Below are 26,291 nucleotides of genomic sequence, written 5' to 3'. Positions count from 1 at the left end.
TCTGTCTGGAATAAAGCTCTGATTGGCAACACTGAGCAGATTCCGGAGTCATTCTTCCCTTACACTTTGATGAGGGGGAGGTCAGGAGTGTGCAGTGACATGAACTGGATTTCCTGTTCTGCAGTGAAGGTTTGACATATCAAGACGAGGCTAAGATTGAAATACAAGACCCAGCACTGAGGTAATGCGTGTTGCACTTTTATTAATGCCTCAACTTTAAGGTTCAATTGTGAGGTGCAATGCTTAATTAAGAGGCAGACTGGCGCTGGGAGTGATAAATGCTCATTTGTCAGAGCAGTGAAAGAAAATCAGTCGCTCGTAAAGTTTTGCATGATTTGAAACAGGACTCTTTCACGTCAACCATCTTGAAGTCGGTAACGCTCACTCGGAGTGTCAGAAGGAAACAAGTCACTTGGGTAATATTGCAAGTTGTGGAACAAAATGTTTTTTCTGGTGGCCATCTTGATGTCAGGCAGGATTCTGGACAAAACGTAAGAAGCAAAGAAAGACGCCATGAAAGTTGATTTTGCATTTTTAAAGACTCAAATAAGAACAAGGTATAACTTTTAATACCGAAAGGAGATGAATAAAAATGACTAACAATATTTGTCACATTGGTATCTGTTTATATATTTACTTCAGTACAAATGTTTCAAGAAAGTTAATCATTACAGTCCTTGGAGATAACGGAAGCTGAGCAAATACATTTAGATCAAGAAATTGTTTCTTCTAATTCTTTTTGCCGGCTAATGTCTTTTGTCATGTCTCATCAGCAAACTTTATCTCCAAGATGTAAAATGTGGAGAAGAAGGTTTGGCTGTGCTCCGTATTCAAATAAATAAATTGTTACTTCTGCATTGTTCAGGCAGACAGACAGGACCAAGGGCAGGGTAAGCAGGACACATCAAACACTTCAATGGGAATTGCTAGAAACTTCTCCTACATCGAAGAAGGCCCCAGGTATAAAAATAGGGCCCTCAGACCCACTCTTCAGTTCACTACCTGGACCTGCAGAAGGACTCTCAGAGGGCTTCCTGCTGCTGTGGCCTACCATGTACTCCACAAGACTGCTTTGCTGCACCTGGAAGGTCTACTTTACTGCTTGAAGCCTGCCTCGAGCCCTCAAAGGCCTGCTTTACTGTTTCAGCCCTGTTTCTGATGTTGAACCCAGGACTTCCAGAGTGACTCTCAGGGCTAGTTGGATGGCCTCCTGATCTGAGCCTCAGGAAGAGAAAAAGGTTCCATCTTCAACCCGCAGCCAGCCTGAGTGAGTCCTAACTCCCCCAAGTGGTGCCCCTCCAGTCCTTGTCCTTTAGTGGTGGCGCTAAAGGTGTTTAGAGAGCCAAAATCCAAAACATTTTTGGCTAAAAAAGCTACTCTATGAATGTAAAAAAGACCAGGACCAACCTTGTCTACCCGCCCAAGGTGCATCATCAGTTGACTTGACTTTGAGGTGGCTTCTGCTACGCTCTTCACCACAGCAGCAAATCCTGTTCAGTGATCCTTTTCAAAGGAGTATCTGGCTTCCTCGAGTTCCTGTTGGCTACAGCCTCCACCTTCTTCCCTCTGGAGGTTTTCAACTTCCAAAAAAAATGAGTTAGGGTCTGATTTGGAGTTTGGTGGGGGTGACATTGTCACAAACATGATGGATATCTCATCTGCCATATTGTGATTGCATTATGGCCTTTGGACATTGTAATATGGTGGATGGGATATCCATCTCTTTGTGATGGAGTACCCCTTTGCCAAACTCTAAATCAGCACCTGTTTGTATGCTACTTAAATACCCTACAGATTGCCTTTAAGCTCTAAGCCTGACTGCTTTGTGCCTCCTAGCTGTGAGTTAAACACAGGTTAATGTAGTGACTTTTCCTGTTCACCCTAACAAGGATTGTGGCTGTTGTCTGAGCCCTCAACCAACAACCCAATTTCTCACAGTTGCATTCTGCGATAATTCAATAACAAGGCAGCTATAAGATTGAGAATTATAGAAGGATGCAGTTCAACAGAATTCAGAAAAAAATACCAGAGAAAACATGATTTACCAACCATTTTAAAGATGACTCGCGCAGAGGTGCAAGCACAGACTTATGAAGTAAATATTGAACAAGGGTATTTAAATACAATAGCACTCATTCAACAAATCTCAGTTAAATATGAGAAGAAAGATGAAAAAAATGAATAATCAGAAAGGAGAAAAAACGCAGTGTTGTAGATTTGTAGATGTGGTTAACAATTTCCTGACACACCACCTGTCCATTCTTAGGACAAACATGTCGGAAATGTAGTCTAATCAACCATTTTGCAGTTGGGTGTAAAGCTAAGATGGAAATCACATCATAGAGAGAAGTTAAAGGATGGAAAAAAACAGGATGCAAAAGGTACCTGCAAGTACACAAGCCACATGAAGCACTGTGCGATTGAGTCTATACAAGAAGACAATTCAATGGAATGATTATAAACGCCTGTTGTAAATTCTGAACAAATGAATCATATAATGAAAACTGCTACAGTAGGCACTCTTCTGGGTTCACACAAAGCACTGTTTGCTTTGGACAGTGGAGAAACATATTATGTGCATCTGAATATGAGAACATAGTTAACGAGCCTGCATTAACTCCATTTAATGAAAAATGTTTCAATGGGGGGGCTAAACATCCTGTTAGTAACAAAGGAAAGTTCAAAGGATTGCTTACATATGAAAATATGTTGGGTAAATAGGAAATTCATGTTTTAAAAGGAAAAGCTCTGGGTCTTTGTTTTCTAAGCAAAGTTACTGCTTGATTTGTGGGTTTGATTGCAATGGCAATACAATTATAGGAAAATGTCCAAGTTTATTCTAAAATCTACATGAAAGTAGTTACTTTGCACATAAATGAATCTGCTAAACCAGTAAGTAGCACAGGTACACAGTAGAGTTCCAATACAAATACAAAGTAAAGTGGAAGGAGAAATACATTCTTTATCAACAAAAGACATAATTGAGACAGTAACTTGCCCCACCTCATGAGTTTCTCCAATAGTAGTGGTTCCAAACAAAAATATACACCTGCTCAGAATATGTGTAGTGATGAGAAACTGCAACTAAAAGAGAAAGGTATCACATTTAAATGACATAAGATCTTTCAGTGGTGCTGCAGTAATTGTGAGGTTAGATTTATGCAAATGATGTAATTAGCTGTAAATTGATGAACAATTAAGATATGTAACACCATTCTGTACTCATTTCAGATTGTTTACAAAATGTTAATTATTGTTTTTGTTCAGCTCCTGAAATATTTTAAGAAACAATAAAGAATGTCATCAGACCAGTAACAAAAGTATGTGAATTCTTAAGTGAACATGGTCTCACTTTTATATGCTGAAAAGTGTGAAGAAAACAAACAAGAATTGACATCCTATGGTCACATCCTATCAAAGGAAGGAATGCTCTCAGATTCAAGTACATTTCTTCTTTAGACAATATGCCATATCCAAAACCACTGTCAGAGTTGCATTAATTCCTTGGTATGGCCACTTATTGTTCACAGTATATGAAAGACTTTTCAACTATAAGTGCTCCATTACCTTAACTAAAAGAGAAAGGAAATAAGTTTCAATGCAATGAAGCATGTGAAATGTAATTATTGAAAATTTAAAGAGACATTTCATCTGCAGCCCATTTATCATATTTTAATCCTAAAATCTGCACAGAATTATTAGTTAAAGCAAGTCCAGCAGGATTGGGAGCAGTACATGTGCAGCATAAACCTGGAAGAGAAAGCATTCAATATGTGATAGCTCATGCTAGCAGAAGTTTGAAAGAGAAAAAAAAATACTCTCAGACAGAAAAATATAGTTTGGCAGTTGTTTGGGCATGTGAGCATTATTGTTTTCTTCCGTATTGGAAACTATTTGTAGTGATTACTGATCATCAAGCTTTATTGACATTATTTGGTAACCCAAAGGCAAAAATGCAAAAGATGGGACCTGAGATTAATGGATTAGAATTTCAAAATTATACATAAACCAGGTAAGGATTTCAGTACTACTGACTATTTATCTAGAAGTGCTGTTTAGCCCATTAAGAGCAAGCAGCATGAGCAGAAGAATGTGTTTGTTTCCTATTTAAGACTGCAACTCTTGGGGAAAAAAGAAAGAATATAAATTTGAATGGCAGACTGAACGAGTCAATGGGTTAAGAAAATAGAAGGAGACGTGTGTCCTTCAGAAGCTGATGAAAGTTTATTGGCTTTTAAAAACTGTACATAATAAGTTGGCAGTTGCTTCTTCTGACTTTCTTTTAAAAGGAACTTGGATAATAATCCACTGTGTAATTCAAAGATGTGTGATCAATTGCTCTGAAAAGCCACAGAGGAATATCTGCAGCAAAAAACGTTTAAACAAGGTAATGATTCCTGGGCTAGAAGCTCATGTTGAAGCAATTGTTCACAGAATAACTTGAATATAAAAGTTACCTGAGGCAGTTTGGATAACACTAGCAGCCGACTTTCATGAAGCCACAGATTTAGGGCATTACCAATTTGTCATTACGAGTGAATACTCAAGAATCACATTAGTAAATCAAGTAGCATCAACTTCAGCATCTTCTCTGCTACCAGTTCAAGATGAGGTATTTTTGACTTGGGGAATACCAGTTGATTTAAAACTGATCAATGGACCACCATTTAACGGTGAGGAGTTTAAAAAATAATTAAACTATATGGGAGTATCACATAGGAAAATAACTCCACATTGGGCACAAGCAAACTGAATGACTGAACAATTTAGGGACACATTTAAACAATAGTTCAGAGAGCAAAACTAACAACTAGAAAATGCCCATCAGAAATTATGTTTAGACATGTGAGGCAAAGTTGTCTTCTAAAAGTGTCTGCAAAACCTCCAGAATGTCATGAAGAAGTTCTCAAACAAGATATGGTATGAAATGAAAAAGTGAAAAGTTTTGAATACAGCAAAAAAAGACTTGTCTAAACTAAAGATCACTGATCAGGGGGCTTAGTGCTAGTTAGGTAACCACGAAGTATAAACATTATTTTGATCTAAATACCTTGACTCTGACAAACAAAATAATTGATGATTTCTGCACAGAATAAAGAGAAAAGTGTAACTGGAAATTTCTCTTATTTCAAAGGTTTTAAGCAATTAATAATAGATTAAACTTATTATGGTTATAGGAATGGAAAAAGAAATTGGAAGATTGATACTGATTCAAATGAGCTAAATATGGATATTGGGATTAAGTCATTTTCCAGCATTACTCAAATTACAAACAATACTAAAAGTATCATTAGAAAATCAATGAGGTATTAAAAAACATAAGAGATGAACTGAACAATGTTAAACAGTCTGGTGCAATTATTACAGCGTTGTATTGAATAAAGCCTTGTTTGAAAACCCAGAGGAGAGACCGGAGTTATTCAGACATTACATACACCTACATTGTAAATAGAGTGGGTGGTAAAGTTTGCTCTACCGGTGGAGTTCGTAGAGTTTTTACCACCCCATTTGGAGTGTGGAGTTCGGCAAAAACTCTGTCATTCACCTCGTGGCAGAGTTTACCTACACCTACTTTAAAGCAGCCCAGGTTTACTCGCTCACAGCTTATTTCATTTATTTATTTCATTTATTTTTTATTTTTTGTATCCTCATTCACTTAACCCCGAAGTCTGAAGTATCTTATTGAATGCACCTCTGGGGAATGGATTAATTCCAATTTGGTCTCCAAATGAGGCCCTCAGACTAGGGGGGGATCCATGTTTCTGGGCTGGGATAGCCCTCAGGAACGCAACTATATCGCGTTCCTCTGGACTCGCAGTTATGTAATGATAGGACAGACACTGTTTTGTTGCAAGCCAGTTTATTAGCGGCCCCCAGAACCCATACCTCTTCTCAGTTCTTTCCTTCCCCCTTGTATTGTATACTAAATTGTACATTAACGAGTCTTTCCATTCCAAAAGTGTTGGGGGGTCGGACTGGTTCATATCCTACATATCTCTCTCCTGACCAATACCATCATATAGAACAACAACTTGGCCATATTGTTATTTACCTCAATTTCTCCCTGTGTACAACCAAAAATAATCGGGGGGGGCTTACCTTACACTTTATAGGTAAAATCATATTAATACAGTCGCCAACCTCGCTCCAAAATTGGCTAAGTCGAGGACACTCCCAGAACATGTGCAAAACTCCTGCGGATTCCAGGCCGCATTTCCCACACCTGAACTTATTACCGGGCTTCAATCTTGTTAATTTCTCGGGGGTCCAAAAGGCCGTGAGAATTGAAAACAGAGGATTCCTTCTTAAACGGGCAGTTTTAACTGTAGAATACAGCAAAGCAATAGATACTTGCTATAATTCTCATCTGTGCTCCTGGGAAATGTTATTTCCAAATTTCTTCTAGCATAAGGAATTCGCCATCTATCATGTCCACGAGTGTCGAGTACCATCTCAATAATTCTTTTTTGTCCATTTCAGCCTTCTGAAGCAGCCTTTCCACCTCATTCGAGCCACCCACTCCCCCTTTGACCTCTTTCACCCAGCTTCTTATTTGCAAGTATTTAAATTTAGAGAAATTTCCTGCTGATTCCCTGATAAGGTCTTCATAAGAAATCAAGCCCACTGCCGTACACAGTTGCTCCCATTGCCGAAAACTGACCTCCTTCAGAGGCACAGCTAAAACATCCTTGGTCCATTCTGGCGAGCTCAGTGAGTCCCATATGGGGCATATTTACTGTAATATGGCAATTTAGTGGCAATCTCACCTCATACCAAGTTTTGCCCAATCATGCGGAGAAGGTACTCGCGCTTTGCATCGCGTTATGCGCCTCTATACTGCAATATTATTTTAAAAGCTACCTTTATAACTATTTGTGTTCTTTTCTTAGTTGTTTATTGCCCTGATTTTATAGGACTTATTGTAACCCCCTTACCTGCACTCTAATCGGTTCTCCCACCGCTGTTTGGCGGGTCCGGTCTCTGGGGTATTGATTTTGGGTGCCATCTTGGAGTGGTGGTCACTTTGGGCGCCATCTTGGAGTGGTGGTCACTTTGGGCGCCATCTTGGAGTGGTGATCACTCTGGGTAGGGTTGCTGACGAGCGGTCTAGCGCTCCGGCTGAGTGGAGGGACGCCTATTTAAGGCGACCTGCCCTGGGGGCTGCCCTGAGAAGGTACTCGCGCTTTGCATCGCGTTATGCGCCTCTATACTGCGATATTATTTTAAAAGCTACCTTTATAACTATTTGTGTTCTTTTCTTAGTTGTTTATTGCCCTGATTTTATAGGACTTATTGTAACCCCCTTACCTGCACTCTAATCGGTTCTCCCACCGCTGTTTGGCGGGTCCGGTCTCTGGGGTATTGATTTTGGGTGCCATCTTGGAGTGGTGGTCACTTTGGGCGCCATCTTGGAGTGGTGGTCACTTTGGGCGCCATCTTGGAGTGGTGATCACTCTGGGTGGGGTTGCTGACGAGCGGTCTAGCGCTCCGGCTGAGTGGAGGGATGCCTATTTAAGGCGACCTGCCCTGGGGGCTGCCCTGAGAAGGTACTCGCGCTTTGCATCGCGTTATGCGCCTCTATACTGCGATATTATTTTAAAAGCTACCTTTATAACTATTTGTGTTCTTTTCTTAGTTGTTTATTGCCCTGATTTTATAGGACTTATTGTAACCCCCTTACCTGCACTCTAATCGGTTCTCCCACCGCTGTTTGGCGGGTCCGGTCTCTGGGGTATTGATTTTGGGTGCCATCTTAGAGTGGTGGTCACTTTGGGCGCCATCTTGGAGTGGTGGTCACTTTGGGCGCCATCTTGGAGTGGTGGTCACTTTGGGCGCCATCTTGGAGTGGTGATCACTCTGGGTGGGGTTGCTGACGAGCGGTCTAGCGCTCCGGCTGAGTGGAGGGACGCCTATTTAAAGCTCCCCCCAACGCGCAGCGGATACGCGCAGCGGGCGTGCCTTCGCTGTGCCGGAGTCGTGCCAGAGTCCTGCCCGTCTGCGCCTGTCTGCGCCCGTCTGCGCCCGTCTGCGCCCGTCCGCGCTAAGGAAGCGCGGCTCGTGGCAGAACTCTGGACCTGGTAATCATGACTGTTCGTTTGAGAACCTATAGTAGGTCCGATTTACTGGCCCTTCGGGGTCAATGTACACGTTGCAAGTGTTCGCCTGTAGGCCCGTTGTGTGGCCCATATCACTGTAGGTGCGGTGTATGGTCATTGGAACCCCCTCCCTTATACGCTCCTTAGGGCCTGCTGTAAAGAGGATAGGACAACGGGACTTGAGTATCTGGAGCTTAAACGTCAGATCTGTGGTAAAGCACTATCAGGAGATTTACGACCTTCTTGCTGATGGTTTGCCGGATGTGCTTTTTCTGACGGAAACGTGGCTCCAGGACTCTGACTCCTCGATAACTAACTTAGCTTTTCCCCCAGAATATGCTATTTTTACTTTAAATCGTACGACTAGAGGTGGAGGTATTGCGATGGTCACCAAACGGTGTTATCCCTGTCAGTGGAAAGCCGCTGAACTTTTGGGGTGTGAGGGTGCCCTATTTAAAATAGCATTTAGTCATCAGTTTACCTTCTCTGGGTTATTAATTTACCGGCCTCCGGGCTGTGATTCTGTTTTTAGGGCTGCTCTTCCTGAGTATATTAGCATAGAGGCACTAGGATGCGCAAATTTTAATGTTGTGGGAGATCTTAATCTCCATTTGGACTGTCCTTCCTTACCTACTATTAGGAGCTTTTTGGCGGATCTTGAGGCTTTACAGCTCTCGCAGATGATTACCTTCCCCACACATAAAGGTGGTCATATTCTTGACCCGTTCTTCACAAATTTAGAAGGTCTCAGAGTTCTTGGTTCCTCTCAGTTGGTCTGGACAGACCACATGTTGGTGAAAATGGCATGCTCTCTGTCTGACTCTCCTTTTGTATCTCAGGATAGATTTGTTCTTAAACGACATTGGAACAAATTAAGTCTGGAGGATTTTTATCATCAGCTCGAGAAGGCTCCTTTAGGTCCGCTCACCGAGGTCGATTGTGGATACGATTCCTTCTGTGAGTGGATTTCTGGTGCCCTCGATTCTCTGATTCCTATGTGTTGGTCTAAGTGTCACCGGAAGGAGCCGAGCCCTTGGTATGACACTTCCTTGGCATCTCTTAAGAGGGTCTGTAGACAGGCCGAAAGATTATGGAGGAAGTCATATCACTCTGATCTGAAAATATGTTATCTTGCTAAAATCAAGATTTATCACAGGGCAGTGTGTCAAACTCGTGCCTCCTTTTATGCTCAACAGTTTCAGAATTCTACCAATCCATCGAAACTTATTTTTAAAGTATTAAAGGACCTGATGGCGAAGAGAGTAATTGCAGGGGAAATATGCTCGGATTCACATTGTGAGGGTTTGGCCTCTTTCTTTCATGAAAAAGTGCAAGCCATCTATCGCACTTTCCCAACGGGTTCCCTGATGCTAGAGCAGGTTGGTCGCACCTTAGGTGAGGGGGAATGTCTTTCCATCTTACCCCCCTTATCTCTGGAGATGTTTGACTATCTCAGCGCCAAAATTAAGTCTGGCTCTCCGGCTGACCCGTTGAAACCGGCCCAACTTAAGACTCTGGCACCGGTTTGCCGCTCCCCGGTACTGTCCTTGATCAACCTGTCTCTTTCTTCTGGAGTGGTTCCCGTTAGATGGAAGCAGGCAGTAGTTACGCCAATTCTGAAGAAGGCGACCCCTGACCCCCTTAAACCTGAAAGCTACCGCCCTATCTCCCTTCTTCCTTGGGCCACGAAAATAGCAGAGGCCCATGTAAATGCCACTCTTACAGACCACCTTGGTAGGTTTAGCATTCTTGATCGTACCCAGAACGGGTTCCGCGCGGGTCATAGTACGGAGACGGCCCTCCTCTCGATGGTCGAGCATCTGCGCTCCGTGATGGATTCCGGTCGGACGGCGGCACTGTTGTTATTAGATCTTAGTGCCGCCTTCGACACGGTCTCGCACGGAATTCTGATTCGGCGTCTTGAGGAGGTGGGCGTCTCTGGCTCCGCCTTGCACTGGTTTCGTTCCTTCCTTATGGATAGGTCATTCCAGGTGGCGATCCCGCCCGGTAAGTCGTCACTCTACCCGTTAGACCAGGGAGTCCCACAGGGGTCTTCACTGAGTCCCACCCTTTTCAATCTGTATGTGAGACCGTTGGCTGCGGTCGTCAAGCGGTGGGGCCTAACCATGGTATCCTACGCAGATGATACGCAGCTGGCGGTCACACTGAGTGGGGACTCAGACCTGGAGGCTCCAAGGTTTTGTGATGGTCTGCGGGAAGTGGCTAACTGGATGAAATCCAACTGTCTCCAGTTAAACACCAAAAAGACGGAGATTATGGTGGTTGGTAAACAGGTGGTTTTGTGGGATGATAAATGGTGGCCTTCGGAGTTGGGTGTGACTCCCCTCCCAGCGGCAGAGATAAAAAACTTGGGGGTATGGTTTATGGTTTGATTCTTCTCTGAGTTTCATCTGTCATACCAAGAAGGTGGCGGCTTCTTGCTATGGCATCATCAGAGGACTTCGACCTATCCTCAAATTCTTTGATGCACCTACAAGACAGCTGGTGGTTCAAGCATCAGTGCTGTCTAGGTTGGACTATGCCAACTCCCTACTGGCGGGGATAAACCAGTCAGAATTTCGGCGGCTCCAGCGGGTTCAAAACGCTGCGGCCCGACTGGTGACTGGTCTCCCCAGGCGATGTTCGGTGTCCAATACTCTGCGCTCTCTCCACTGGCTCCCTGTGCAGCAGAGGATTAGATTTAAGGTTCTCTGTTTTGCATTTAAAATCTTAAAGGGTACTTCCCCGCAAATCATGGAGAAATTGTTGATTCCTTATGTTCCCTCTCGCACTCTTAGATCGTTAGGCCAGAACTTAGCAGTGGTTCCGCGCTTTAAGCTGAGCAGAATTGGGGGCCGCTCCTTTCGAGTCCTGGCAGCGAGTTGGTGGAATTCTCTTCCTCCACAAATCCGGGCCATTGATGAGCTCCTTCAGTTTAGGTGGGCTATTAAGACCTTTTTATTTGTCTAAGCTTATCTGTTGTGTTTTGTCTTCTTTTGCCCGCTTTTAGTGCTGTGTTGTGTTTACCTTCTTAAAGCGCCAGGACGCCCCTTTGCTGGGGCAGCTGTGCGCGGTACAAATAAAAATAACATAACATAACATAACATGCAATAATTTAAATCTCACATTCTTGAAAAATTTGGACTCACAGCTTATTGATATGACTGAAAATTATTGTTTTGCCTGGTTTTAAGATGGTTGCTTCTTGGTATATGAAGGAACAGAGCATGCACATACGTTCTTGCCTGGTCTTAGTGAAGCACATCTTGTTCTGTTCGGCAGAGAGATCCTGAGAGAACATTTGCATCATGGACTGCAACACCTGAGAGAAGGTGGATGCTACTCAGCAGGTGGCTAAACTGGTTTCGGAAGAACTGTAGAAAACCATGCATTGCTTTATTGTCAGCCCTAGTGTGACCTCCGAGGAGTGCAGCCTGCACAGAGTTTTTATGGAGTAAAGCTTGTAGGTTCTGCCCACCTCTAATTGTAAAGCGCCTAGGAACTGAATCCATGATGGATTCCCTAATCTGAGGATTTGGGTGTATTATATGGTATGACTGTGTTGTATAAGAGTGCAAAACTCTTGCAGAAACTGTCTTGTTTGCAATCACTCTTATTTGAACAACCTTAAGCTCAACCCTGGGTAGCTATGGCTTTTGACTAGAAGGCTTGTTCAAAGGAACTAAGTGTAAAGTATTAAACAGTACCAAACAATGGAATAAAAAAGTCACACAACAGAAATGAAGTAGGGCACAAATGTATAAAAATAGATTATATTTTTATGAATTTTTAGGGACCTTGATAAGCAAAATCCACCGGAGAGTTCTGGAGATACATTTTTTTTTCAAGCTATTAACACTTTTTAATCCAACCACAAACAAGCATTGGTCAACAAAACGTTTGGAAACTTTTCAAAGTTCATAAAAGCTAGTTTGGCTACTCTGGCCCAGTTTAGGTGGACCAATCTGACGGGTTGAAGGTCTGGGAGCCAATGGGGTAGATTTGGACAGTTACCTAGCCACCAGAGCACTTTCCAGTCCAGTTCCAAACTTTCTGCACAACCTCATAGACTATAATGGAGTCGTCCTCATACAGGATAAAAATATGCTTAAGGATTCTCTGGTTGCTGTACGGTCTACGGGGGTGCCTTTGCAGTGATTTCTCAGTCCACAGGTGATGAGGGGTGACTTTGGCCACAGAAGTCAAGGTCCTACAAATTCCTCTACGAGACAGTAAAAGGACAGCTGGTGCTGGGCTACTGTTCTCTGGACACAGCGCTTCGAAAGAAAACCTTCGGTGGAAGCTGGTGTCCCTCTCGGGGACCAATCGTGACTGTGGCGGCACTTAAGGGTCTGGCTGCCTCATGTGCAACTTTTGAGTGTTCAGTATCAGTCTCTAGGGCCTCTGGTGGCTGATAGCTGTGGATCTTCTTTGGTGGCTACCAACTTGTTGGTTTGGGCTTCTTCAGCTCCTTTGTCCCTGGAGCTGGTTCCCGGGAATCAGCCACTGATCTTTGGAGTCACTACTTTGTGATTGGACTGGGACATGACTTTACCCCACACCAGTAGCTGCAGACAGTCTCACAATTTCTAGTCCAGAATGCAATATGTGCAGTCCAGAAGACAGTGCAGCCTCTCGTGCGGTTGAAAGGGCAGCAGGGCAGTCTTTCTTCAGTCATTGTCCCAGTTTTTTTTCGATCTGAGGTTCAGGGTGCCAGGGGTGCCATTTTATCCCAGGAAAGTGCCATGAGGGGACAACATGGTTACTAGCCAATGGGTGACCAGATCCAGTCCCTCTTGGTGATGAATTTCCGGCAAAGTGTGGCATTTAGCAATCCCATTGTGCACTATTCTAGCCACCCTCAAGGTGTCTGAGCTGTCCCTCGAGTGTGAGGATCTTGTTACCCCCCACCCCCAGAGATGTGGCTACCTGGCAGCAACATGCCTGTGGAAAAAACGGTTTAAGCACTAGTCTTCTTTCTCTGGCCCAGTCTCCAGGCTGTCTACCTGAACAAATGGCAACCTCTTGGGAGTGTTATCGCCATTTGTCCACCAAAGGTGGCTTCCCCTTTGAAGCTCACCTTTTGGGCCAACACCCCAAGTGAGGGTAGGCAACACATAGCCCTTCCTTGGGCTGCTATTGACACTAAGTTTATGAGTCATTCACACGACTCCCCAGGTGGGCAGAAAGCTGTCTGTTGTCCAGTGCCCTTGTGAAGCCACTGGACCAGCTGGGTCACTAGTCACAAGTTGCAAGTTTCTAAAAGTTGCATTATTTTAATAGTGACATTAAATTTGACATGGGCATCAGGTTGAGTTTAATGCCACAATTAATTTGATACCTTACAATACCCAGTTAGGTAGTCTCATTCAGGGGTTAGCGAGGCTGGGGTGCCAGTCGGTAACTCTATACTGTCCACTAACTTTTCCACAGAAAATTGACAATTGGGAAGTGTTGCTGCTAAGACATATAAAAATATATGTCTCACTTAATAATATACAGCTCCCTGCCATATGGTTCTATACGCCTTACTTAGGGGATACTTGCATATATTGTTAAGGGAAGGGATGGCTTTGCCATTGGCATGAATGACAAATTCAAACTGGCAGTTCAAAAACTGTCCTTCCAGTCTCCAGTCGCATGCTGAGAGCCATTTTGTGCTTTCTTACACACAGGGTAGCGCAATCAGTGTTTTAGACCTCTGACATACATGCCCTTGGTAGCCTGGGTACAATATACTAGGGACTTATAAGTATGTGAGTACTTGCCAGCTGGGTATAGCCAACTGGATAGTACATAGTTCAACATACACTTTGAAGGGGGTTAGAACACTGGCACTGAGATATGGTTAGCAGGCCTCAGTGCACTCTCAGTCGAAAAAACAGCAGTATCAGGCCAAAAATGTGGGAGTGAACATGCAGAAAGAGGCATTTCCTTTCAACTAACATGTCAATGTGCAGATTTGGATTCATGACTGAGACAGAACACATTCATTCATATTCATCTATTATACTAAAGTAATTCATTTCAGCAAGTAAACATACGTATTGTCTGAAACAAATGTAACATAAAGCATGTGGACCAGGGATGCTGCAAGTAATCTTGAAGGCATATATATATATATATATATATATATATATGTCCACACAAAGGGTCAAAAACAGTTCTTGGCAGCGCACTCTTGTTGCCTGTGCAGGTGACGGAGGAGACCACCCTCGAAATATTCATGAAAATAAAAAAATTCACCGCACTCCACAGGGTCCTGTGTATCGCTTTTATTAGAACATTGGAATGCTGGAGGCTCCATTGAAAACAATGGAGTGCTGCGGGCTTTTACTGGCCGGTAAAAGCCCTCAGCGCCAACATTCCAATGTTCGCTTTGTTCACAGCAACAGCTGTGAACAAAGCCTCAAGGAGCTCGATGGGATTTAAATCCCCTCGGGCTCCGTGAAACTTTTTTTTTTTAATAGAACATTCTGCCCTGTGTGGCAGAATGTTCTAATAGCCTTAGAACCCGCCGTAGGGGGCTCTACCGGCTATTAAAGTTCCTCTCCCTTGTTAAATTTTCTCGCCTTCGGCTCGGGCATTTAACGCGGGGAGCGGGCCTTTAATAGCCGGTAGAGCCCGCTACGGCGGGTTCTAAGGCTATATTGAAGCATTCAGTAACGCATTTCAACTTATTCCAAGTCTTGTTCATAAATATATATATATATATATATATATATATATATATATATATATATATATATATATATATATATATATATATAAGAAAGGTGCCCTTGTCCTCATCAATCAGCCATTAGGATGCACTGGCGTTCAGCAGTTCTGAGAGCGTGAAGTAGGAAGGGGCGGGGTAGCAAGGGTTACCTTCCGCTTCCTTGTCACATGAACATGCTGGCAGTCAGGAGTCTGTGAGGCACGTCAGCAATTGAGGCCTTACACATCGCCAGTTGAGTTGGAGGTAAAATTTCAAAGCATGACAAATACACTCCAAGAAAGTTAAGGAAATATCTCGAGGGGATTTTAAACTGTACTTGACAAATGTACGTAATTTAGCACTCTGGCCTATTGTGGAATTCATCTAAAATACACCTGTCTTTGTAGTACAGTTAAACACTTATTCCTTCATAGTAAATACATCTTATTAGGGTTTTTGCTGAGAAATAAAGCTGGCTTTAGAAGATTGTGAAATGTGAGTGACTTTGCCCAAACAAAAATGTGAAAATGTCAATGGTAAAATCTCACATTTACGCATATTGACAACATTGGAAGTTTATGTCGAGTTTAAGGTGATTTAGAATTAGTAAGCCATTTGACTTAGCATATATTTACCCAAATCATGTAGAAAAAATGGTGGGAGAAGCAGCAGATTAATGCTGGATCGAGTCAATGCTAGTCGGAATATGCCAGTTATAACTCGAAAATAAGGCAATGGTGCACAGAAATAGAAATACAAGTGTTATGGGTGTTTTACTACCTGTACATCAGTTAATGAAAAACAGTACCTTTTCATAAAGCTTTGGTTTGAAAAGATAAGAGACATATAGACTTGTGATATAAAATGTACATTGGATCTAATCATAGAATCATACTCCTGCTGAAAGTGTGAATCCCAGGGTCTTGCCCTAGCCACAGTTAAGTGGGAGTATAATCTTTCTGTAATCATCCCATGATATGAAGTTACTCATTGTGATCTTGGCAATGCTTTAATTAGTGGAGTAATCATCGCAAGCAGTTATTAATTGCTTGGGTCAGACCTCCCCCCCTTGTTTAATAACACAGGGAAACCTATTGCCCCTTTCCATATTGCTGGAATCTTACTATATTCTAGGATTCTGTTAAACCATACAATAAATACTCAAACCCACAGGTGAATATACCACCAAAAACTCGCTCTGCCTCCCTTCTCAGCACATTGCTAAAGAGACCATAATCTGTTTATTGGTGCTAGCTTTTCTAGCTAATGATATTGGAACCGCACTATTGAAAGAATAGGACTAGCCTACACATTAAAGTGGATTTTCTCATTTTAAGGAAGTGAGTACTAGAGAAGACCTCTGTCCTTTCAATACTGTTGGGTGTTGCACACAACCACTCCATCTCAGCTTTGAAACACGTCACACATACCAAACTTATTTTGTCATTCTTTGGCTTTTCATAACATAATAGTTTTTGTTTTGATGGACTATTTAATGTTGATTACGTCTTTCTGGTCCACTGTAGTTTTCTCTTAGAAAACTTCAAATACTGTTATTCTCTGTCCATAATTTGAGGCCTCTTTGTTAAAGCACCAAGTTTATGTGTTTGACTTTGATTTTCATGTCAGACCATCTCTGGCCCACTGGACCGTAGAAAGATGACTGATGTAGTAGGTTTTGTTGCTTTTGAAGCACTTAGGAAATGTAATGAAATCAGAGATAGTGAGCCTCTTGCACATATTTTTGTCTTGCCATAGCGAAAGATCATTACCTACAATATATTTAACTTGGTCTTGATTACTGAATCACTAACCTCTCTATTAAATTGAGTGTGGAAGACCAAAAGTGTCTTATTCCTATCTTTTATCATAATATGAATTGATGGACGAGATTCAATCATGTCAATTTAGGGACATCATTGTAAATGAGGGCATCTGCATTGCTATATGTTCAGTATCATAGAACTTGCTTCACAGTACTCCCTATACCAAATAAATGAGTCAAGTCGTCTAAAGACCAAGATTGATCACTTTCACTTAAGTGAGCTGGCGTTTCAGGGTAAATCTCTCTGAATTTAGGAGACTTGGTTTCTAAAAAATAGCTTTGTATATTTTGGTACAAATGTATAGCCCTGGGCAAAAAAAACAATCAGTGTGGCTCAGTTCATTTATCTTTCAAAGCAGGAGGTCCTAGAAACTGGTGGTACACCAGTGTAGTAAGTACTGTATAGAGAAACTTCATCATGATGTTTATCCTTGAAGCACCTGGAGTCTGTTCAGCCTCTAGCATTGGTCCTAAACTGGAGCTGCAAATAAGGAGCAAAACTGACGTGTTGACTACATGATTTTGCTTTTTAAAGCAAGAAACAAATGAACTCAAGTTGAAAATTGCTCAAAGTTGAATCAATGTAGCCACAGTAAACGTACTGCAGATTCGATATTCTACTTTTTGTTTTAGATAAACGATTAGAAAAAGTTATGTTGATTAGTTTAGCAAACTAATCACCCTAGAGGATGTCCAGGTCCTTATGTAGATGTGTCGTCCCTAAGGTGCTTTTACGAAGAGCCAGGTGTCAAGCTTCTTGCACTACTTGAGAAGTGAGGAGGAGTCTCTGATGTGTTGAGGAAGGTCGATCCATGTCTTGGCCGTGATGTAGGAGAATTAGCGACCTCCTGTGTTGCTTCTGAAGCTGCAGGGAGCGTCTCTGAGTGAGTAAGGCCAAGCGTAGGTATCTGGTGGATACAGATCTTGTATTACACAAAGTGCTCTGCAGGGTTGGCGGGATAGAGTGTGTGTGTGTGTGTGTGTTTGTGTGCGCACGCGCACATGTCCTTTTTATGTACCCTTGGGCACTTTGGTATTACAGAAGAGGTTGTAGGTGCTTGTGCAGCCCTTTTATTAATACAGGTCTCCTTCTTAACATAGGCCCAGGTCACAGCTGCAAAGCACATTTTTCATATTGCTTGCTGCTTCACTAGCTTATGCTAACCTTTCTAGTATCAACCATGAGCAGTTATCAGGTGAGGATTCTGTTCATTAACTATAATGTTCCCTTATTTTAATATGCAGTCGTCTAAAATCGGGTGTTTTATATTTAGTCATACTATTGACATGCTCTACAAAAGTTATTTTATTTTCACTGCTGAAACACTTTTTTAAGGATCAGTAAAATAACACAACTATAAAGCAATTAAAACACTATTCAGATTTAATTCTAAAAAGCATTATTTTCATGGACTTTTTTTTCATTACCTAATATTCATAAGACCTTTTTGTCTCTTCCAGTTTTTTGTTTGCTGCCATGGATTTCTACAGCTCTCTCAGCTCTTGGTTTCTGGATATCTCAAAAGCTCAATTTCAACAATTGAGAAGCGTTTTGGATTGTCGAGTCAGATGTCAGGACTGGTGGCTTCATTTAATGAGGTATTACAAGGCTGTGTAGTGTTGTTGAAAAGATACGAGGTGGATCAAAGCTTACCATCCACCAGAAAGTGAGCTGTATAGAATAAGCTGTTTAGCTACAAACATTCTCTCCTCTCATGAGTGAGGAACGTCCATTGATGATTGTACATCTTTTTAAATCAAGTGCAGACGATTGCATTCTGGCGATAAGACCTAAAGTAGGTAAAAACACTGGACTTAGTAGGGGCAGAGGAGGTAGCTCGATTTACCCTACAGCATCTCTAACAATCACCAACAAAATGCTTTGCAGAATGTTCCTTTGTTTGATGATTTCTGCTTGGGTTTCGAGACGTATTGACACGTCAGTCAGCAGATGGCCCCCCCCAGTGCTTAGTGCTTAATTTGTAAATAAAAATGTGCCGGTGCCCAAAGGTCTCCCCTGAAGCATGCAGCTGCTGCAGTTGAATGTGCAAGCACAGAATACTGAGGCAGGGTAATCCTAAAGCCATCTCAGGCCCTTTAACTCACTCTTGCAGCTTTCTGCTTTCTCACTTTGTGACACTTTACCGTCTTTCTCTTCCTCCATCTTTTCCATGTGTGTCTTTTGCTCTCAGCAAATGCCTGATGCAAGAAAATAAGTGCCAGCCCCCAAAATAGGTGCCGGTGCTCCCCACCTGCAACCACCGGCTCAAATTAAGCACTGGTTTTCCTTTTAAATTATGGGCTTGGGAGGGAGGATGATTAGCTGGGAGGGATATCAAAGTAACGCTCAAAGAATTAAAAGTACAGTAAGAAATCAGTATTGCATCCGTAATGTTGGTAGGGTGTGGTGAATGAAAGGCAAGGTTACTTGGATAGTGTGCATGTAGCGTAAATGATAGATTTATACATTTTGGGAGAGTCCTACTTCATAGCTATTGCAATAGCCCTTTTTACTCTTTGTCAAGATGCTAATTTTCAACTTAGTGGTTGAAAACACAAGATGCTTTTGAATTGTTCTAATACTTTTAAATTAGAATATGGTCAGTGTGGCTTGGATGTTATGACAGTCTTGAATACGGAGTTTAAAAACCAGGACTGGTGCCTTAGTGGATTAATGAATCCACTGTAGTGGCCTGTGTTCAACATCGTGGTCACAGGTTTAAATCCAAGTGGGGCCACTCAGACTTTCATCGTTCTGAGGTTGATAAAATGAGTACCATTGAGTTGAGTAACAATAAATTCTGTTATTCAGTGCCAAGGGTGAACGTGTGCTTTACAAATACACATTTGTGTTATGTTATGTAAGGCAAATGCTAGTGTCCTGACAGATAAAGTGGTCCGGTGCCTCGCTGAAGGATGATTGTTGGTGTTAAGAGCTTTAGGAATAGCAAAGGAAGGGTTAGTGGATTATTTTGTTTTACAAGAATAGAAATTAGAAAGTGAATTAAGCATGAGGATGTAACACATGAAGACACACTGTACCTTCTATCTCCAACAATGAGACTGCCACCACCACTGTGCTGCAATAGCAGCTCCATGAGCTCTGCCACAAAAATGCCTTAGACATGTAGGTTTAAGGAGTCGCAGCATTCCTACAGAATTGGCTGCGACGTGCCCTAGACTCCGCACTGCGTTAAATCAGACACCTGTATTCTGCTTTTCGCCCTTAATTGTAGGTAACTATTAGGTTTGATATTTTTTTTCCCCTATTACCATTTTATTAGAGTGGTAATAGGTGGGGAAATATTTGTAAGTTTCGATATATTTTAAAAAAGTACTGGGATACTGCCTTGGGACTACCGCAGTACCAAAAATACATTTAAAAAAATATGCTTAAAATGTATTAATACACTGTAGTACACTACATTTTAAATATTTAGTGCACTACAGTGTATTTTCTATTTTTACCATTTTTAAATTCTCACAAAGAGGTCCACACATATTACTGTAATAACTACAAATTAATGTGCTACTTAAAAAGAAAAAAATTTCAGTTTTCTCAAAACTGCTGTAAAAATACATAGAACATTATAAATACATTTCTCCTTCTATTAACACTTTAATAAAGTCATAATATGTAGGGAACAACAATAAAACCTAGTACTCACCTAGATTTAAGACCCAAACACAACAAAACGCACAATGCAGCTAAATTGTTCTGAAAACATCATGGCTTCATTTTACGTTGTATAATATAATAGCCATTAAACAATCACATACTGCCTTATTGTGTGCATGTGTCAGTGCATACCATGAACGTATGGCAGTATACCACTGCACAATGCATAGCTAAGTATTTAAAAAAAATATAACTTTAACACTACTTACGTTATCTACACGTACTACCAAAAATCACAATTTACACCAAATAATCTATTTTTCTGCCACATTACATCTACATCGTTAACACACTTTCAAATTACGTCCGTTTTAAGTTCCACACTCCACGGTATGCCACTACGTTCTTTGCACCCAACCACTCTGTCACTCCAGTCTATGCTATTACACTTTACTCTACGCCACTCCACTACATGATACTCCACTTTATGCTAATCTATTACATGCCACTTCACTCTACCCCACTTAATGCCACTCTACTCTATATTACTACACTGTATGTTATTACGCACTAGGCCACTACATTTTATGACACTCCAATATACGCTACTACACTGTACACCGATCCACGCTACTCCACTCTACGCTGTTCCACTGTGTGCAACTCCACTCTACTAACCTATGCTATATGCTATTGCACTGTGCCACTCAACAGATTGACACTTCACTGTGCACACTACAACACTCCACTCTATACCACTACACTGTACACCACTCCAGTCTATGCCACTCCAGGCTGTGCTATTCCACTGTACACCACTACACTGTGCCACCCTCTACTTTATGCCACTCTACTCTACACAGCCCACTCCTCCACTGTATGTTATTCTACTCTGTGACACTCCAGTATATGTCCCTCCACTCTATTCTACTCCATTGTATGCTATTCCACTGTACGTAATCAAATCTGACACTACACTTGATGCAATTGCCTTGTGCCACTCCACTGCACGCCACTTCAGTGTATACCACTGCACTGTACAATGTTCCTCTGCACACCACTGCACTTTACACGTCTCCACTGTATGACCATCCAATGAACACTATTACACTGTACATCACTCCAGTCTACAGCACTACACTCTATGCCATGCCACTCTGCCAGACCACTCTACCATACTACACTCTGCTCTGGTCTACTGTATGACACTCCACTCTGTGCCACTACACAATACACCATAAGCACTCAATGTTAGTGCACTCTACACCACTCCACTTTACAACACTCCACTCCATGCCACTCCACAGTACGCGTTTACCCTGTACACCACTATGCTCTACCTCACTACATTCTATCCTGCTCCAGTTTACAACACTCCACTCTGGTATTCCCTCTACAACACTCCACTCTATGCCCTACACTGTACACCACTCCACCCTATGCCATTTCAGTCTACTCTATTCCACTGTATGCTACTACATCATACCTACCTCTACTCTGTGCCACTCTACTCTATGCAATTCCATTCTACACAACTCCACTATGCTTTTTCACTCTATGCCACTCCAGTATAAGCACCTTCATTCTACCATACGCCACTGTACTCAATCCACTCTGACACTACACTCTACTCTATTGCACTGTGCCACTCCGCTGTATGCCACTTCTGTGTACACCACTGCACTGTATGCTATTCCTCTGTATGTCAGTGCACTTTACACCACTTCACTGTACACCAGTCCACTCTGAGAATCCACTGTATGCTATAACACTGTACATCACTCCATTCTATGGCACTACACTCTATGCCAGTCCACTCTACTGTAATACACTCTATGCTATTCCACTGTACAACACTCCACTCTGTCACTACACTGTATACCAGTAACACTCAGTAATTGCACTCTACACCACTCCACTGTATGCCACTCAACTCCACTCTATGCCACTGCACTCTATTTTGTTTCACAGTACACCTCTCCATGCCACTCCACAGCATGGTATTACACTGTATGTCACTAGAGTCTAATTCACTACACTCTACCCTTCTCTACTCTACAAAACTCTACTCTGGTATTCCACTCTACAACACTCAACTCTACAATGCCACTCCACTCTGTGGCACTCTACTCTATGCTATTCCACTGTACGTCACTACACTGTATCTCATCCACTCTATTCTGCACTACTCTATGCTACTCCACTCTACAGTATTTCACTCTGTGCCACTCCAGTACATGCCACTCCACTCGAAACTATTCCAATGTATGCCTCAACACTGTACGTCCCCCCACTCCACTCTACTCCACTCCACCGTACAGTATTCCAATCTATGCCACTCCAATAGATGCCACTCCACTCTAAGCTATTCCAGTAGACGCCACTACACTGTACCTCCCTCCACTCTATGCCGCTCTACTGTATGCTACTCCACCCAATGCCACTCAACTGTAGCTATTCCACTCTATGCCACTTCACACTACAACAGTCCATTCTACGCCACACCACTGAATGCTATTACACTGTACAACACTACAGTCTACCTCATTACACTCTTTCTTGCTCTATGGTTTTCTACTCAACAACACTCAGCCCTGTGCGACTCCACTGTATGCCACTCCAATCTATGCTATTTCACTGTACGCCACTACAGTGTACCTCACTCCACTCTACCTCACTGCAGTGTACACTATTCCACTGTATGCCACTCCAGTATGCACCACTCCACCCTACGTTATTCCAGTGTATTCCGCTATACTGTACCTCATTACATTTTATACCAGTCCTCAACACTTCACTGTACACCACTCCACTGATGCCATACCACTCTATGCCAGTCCACATGACTCTACTCTATGCCACTACACTGAACCCTACCACACTGTACACTATTCCATTGTACGCTGCTCAATTGTACAGCACTCCAGTCTATGCCACTTTACTGTTCACTACTACACTGTACGCCAGCACACTCTACACTATTCCACAGTTTGCAGCTTCACTGTGTGACACTCCACTCTGTGATATTCCACTCCACTCTAACCCACTCCACTGTACACCACTTTAATATATGCTGTTCCACTGTATGCCACTCCACTCTATGCTACCCCACTTGGCGCCACACCAGTCTATGCCACTGCGGTGCATGCCACTCCTCTGTACGCCACTCCACGGTATTACACTGTACATCTCTCCATTCTGTGCCACACCACTGTATGCCACTCCACTATAGGCCAGTCTACTCTACCCTACTACACTCTACTTTAGGACATTCCATAATCTGCCGCTAAACTGAACACTACTCCACTACATGCCACTCCATTCTATGTCAGTACACTCTACCCCAGTAATACTCAATATTATTCCACCCTACACTACTCCACTGTATGCGACTCCACGCCACTACACTGTACAACTCTCAATTCTATGGCACTCCACAGCATGCTATTACACTGTAAGCCACTACAATCTACCCCACTAAACTCTACCTTGCTCCACTCTACGCAATCCACTCTAATTTATTCCGCTGCACTGTACACCACCTCACTCTACTCTACCCCTCTACACTACCCCTCTTCCGTGTACACTATTCCACTGTATGCCACTCCTGTGTATGCTATTCCACTGTTTGCCACTACATTGTACCTCAATCCAGTGTACGCCACTGCACTGTACACCACTACACTGTGCGCCAATCCACTCTACAGTAGTCTACACTATTCCACTGTAAACAACTCAACTGTGCAACACTCCCCACTATGCTACTCCACTCTGTGCCACGCCACTCTGCTGTATGCCACTCAAATATACAGTGTTCTACTCTATGCCACTCCACTCTATGCCATGCCAGTCTGTGCAACTGCACTGTAAGCTTGTCCACTCTACTCCACTCTGTGGTATTTCACTGTACACAACTCTGCACTCCCCACTACACTCTACGATATTCCATTCTGTGCCACTCCACTTTAGGCTACTCCAGTATAACCTACTCCACTCTATGCCACTTCATGTTATGACACTCCACTGTATGATACTCCACTATATACTATTCCACTGTGACACTCCACTCTATGCTATTGTACTATTTACCACTACATTATACCTCACTTCACTGTACTCTACTCCACTGCTCTCTGCACTACTTCACTGTATGCTGGTGCACTCTACCACACTCCACTCTTCGCCACTCCACTGTATGCTATTCTACTGCATGCTACTCTGTGCCACTCCTCTCTATGGCAGTTCACTCTACGCCACTCCACTGGATGCCACTCCACTGTACCCCACTCCACTCCACACCACTCCACTATACAAAACTAGACTCTGTTACTCAATTCTACCCTATTCAACTCTATGCCACTCCAGTCTGCACCACTCCATTGTATGCCACTACCAGTGGCGGTTTCTGTGCACGGGCGTCGGGGCTCTGCCCCCTGTATAGTCAAAGTTAAAAGAAAGCAATCATTCCAATATTACATGTTTTTAATTTAAAAAAAACCCTCTTGTAACTTTAAAGAACGGGGAGCACTGTCTGCCCCACTCGCCGACACCATTGTAGTTCCTGTGCTTAATAACAATGCAGACACGTGACTGACACATTACTTTACCTGCTCTCCCAGCAGACCCAAAGTCTAAGTATTTGCCAGGCTGACAGTCTCACAGCCCTGAGGGCTGTGATGTCATCAGCTCGGCTAAGACCTAGCATCGAGGCCCAGTCTACACCCAATGATGACGTTGAGGTGAAGTTAGCCCTGGGCGTTTTTAATGCAAGCCCTGTAGGGCTTACACTCCACATCAATCAGAGAGTGGAGGGTATTGTCATTCCACCCTTTCCTAACTTGTAACAGAGTGTGGGTGGGACCCCACGGGTGGGACCCCACCCTGTGACAAGTTGGGAAAGGGTGTGGCGAACGGGAAGCCATAAAATCGAGTCTGCGCACACTCGACTTGAGTGGTGTCTGAGACTGCCAGTGCTCCCACGCTTGAGCCATTTTAGTAACAGTGCATGCCGTGTGTCGGTTCCGATAGATCTATGATTTACTGCAGTGCCGCATTGACATATGTAAAGGAGTCAGGCCAGCATTCAGCAGTTCACCAGGTAAAGGTCATAAAAAATAAATTAATAGCTGCCGGGCCTAGGCTCACTTGCGTAGTTGTAATTGGGCCATTGTACGCAGGAGTGTAGTGCAGCAGGGGTGGATTATGAATATGAAACGAGACTTGAGCCACTTATTACTATGCGTACAAGCAGAGGGCAGAGGCATGTGAAATGATGGGGTCCCTGTAAGCAATTGCATATTATGGAAAAGTGCATTCTTCAAAATGACTGTGCATTTTCTGTCGAAATTTGGTACTATTTCAAAACTTTTCTTCTTGTGCTTTAACAAGTTCAGAGTTGCAATTATCGGTGCTAATAAGTACACATGCTGTTAACAAGTAAATTGGGTTTTATATGAGCGCAACATCACTTTATTATGTTTGCTTAAAAAAGTGACTTTGAAGTTGCATTTGGTGGAATGTAAATTAAATGTGTTTTTGTATGCGCCAAAGGACAAACTCTGTAGGCCAGTGTATCCAGCAAAATGTGTGGTGCAATTATTGTGAAAAATTGCCCCTGAGTTTCAACATGCATGCATCTAACTTTCACCCACTGCGCCCTACATTGTTTATGTTGTTTATAATCTTTCAAACTCCCCAGGAGTAGCAGGCGTTCTATATATGGCAAATCCAATTAGAAATCACTGCAATTCAAACAAAGCAATGGCAGGAGTATGCATGCATATCATGCGTGATTTCACACGAGGCTGAGGAACCCTATGCACTCACACACGTGGCTGTTACAAGGTGTCGGTCACTGCTAGCTCGCGCCTAAATGTTTAAAATGGCCCCACTGATGTTCATCCACTATTTTGTTTCCACATGCCAGGCCGGGGTATATAGATTAAGTTGGGGCACAGAGAGCCTAGTTGTGCTGCAGTCTGTCATGATTCACCTAGTCCATGTATTACATGTTTTTTTAATATACATATGCACGTATGCACGCATCCCCCC

The 26,291-nt window shown here is 42.7% G+C and overlaps 1 protein-coding gene across 1 annotated transcript in view; it reads left to right on the top strand.

The window, feature by feature from the left end:
• SLCO2B1 (solute carrier organic anion transporter family member 2B1) overlaps positions 1-26,291 on the top strand; it is a 379,804-nt gene that overhangs the window by 108,479 nt on the left and 245,034 nt on the right. Inside the window, exon 3 of the mRNA XM_069203800.1 lies at positions 18,083-18,220. Within this exon, the coding sequence (XP_069059901.1) occupies positions 18,083-18,220 (138 nt within the window). The remainder of the gene's footprint in view (positions 1-18,082; positions 18,221-26,291) is intronic.

Source organism: Pleurodeles waltl, chromosome 8, assembly GCF_031143425.1.
Source record: "Pleurodeles waltl isolate 20211129_DDA chromosome 8, aPleWal1.hap1.20221129, whole genome shotgun sequence".
Classification (NCBI taxonomy): domain Eukaryota; kingdom Metazoa; phylum Chordata; class Amphibia; order Caudata; family Salamandridae; genus Pleurodeles; species Pleurodeles waltl.
The sequence above is the reverse complement of the archived record's forward strand: the minus strand, read 5'-3'. Positions and strand labels throughout refer to the sequence as shown.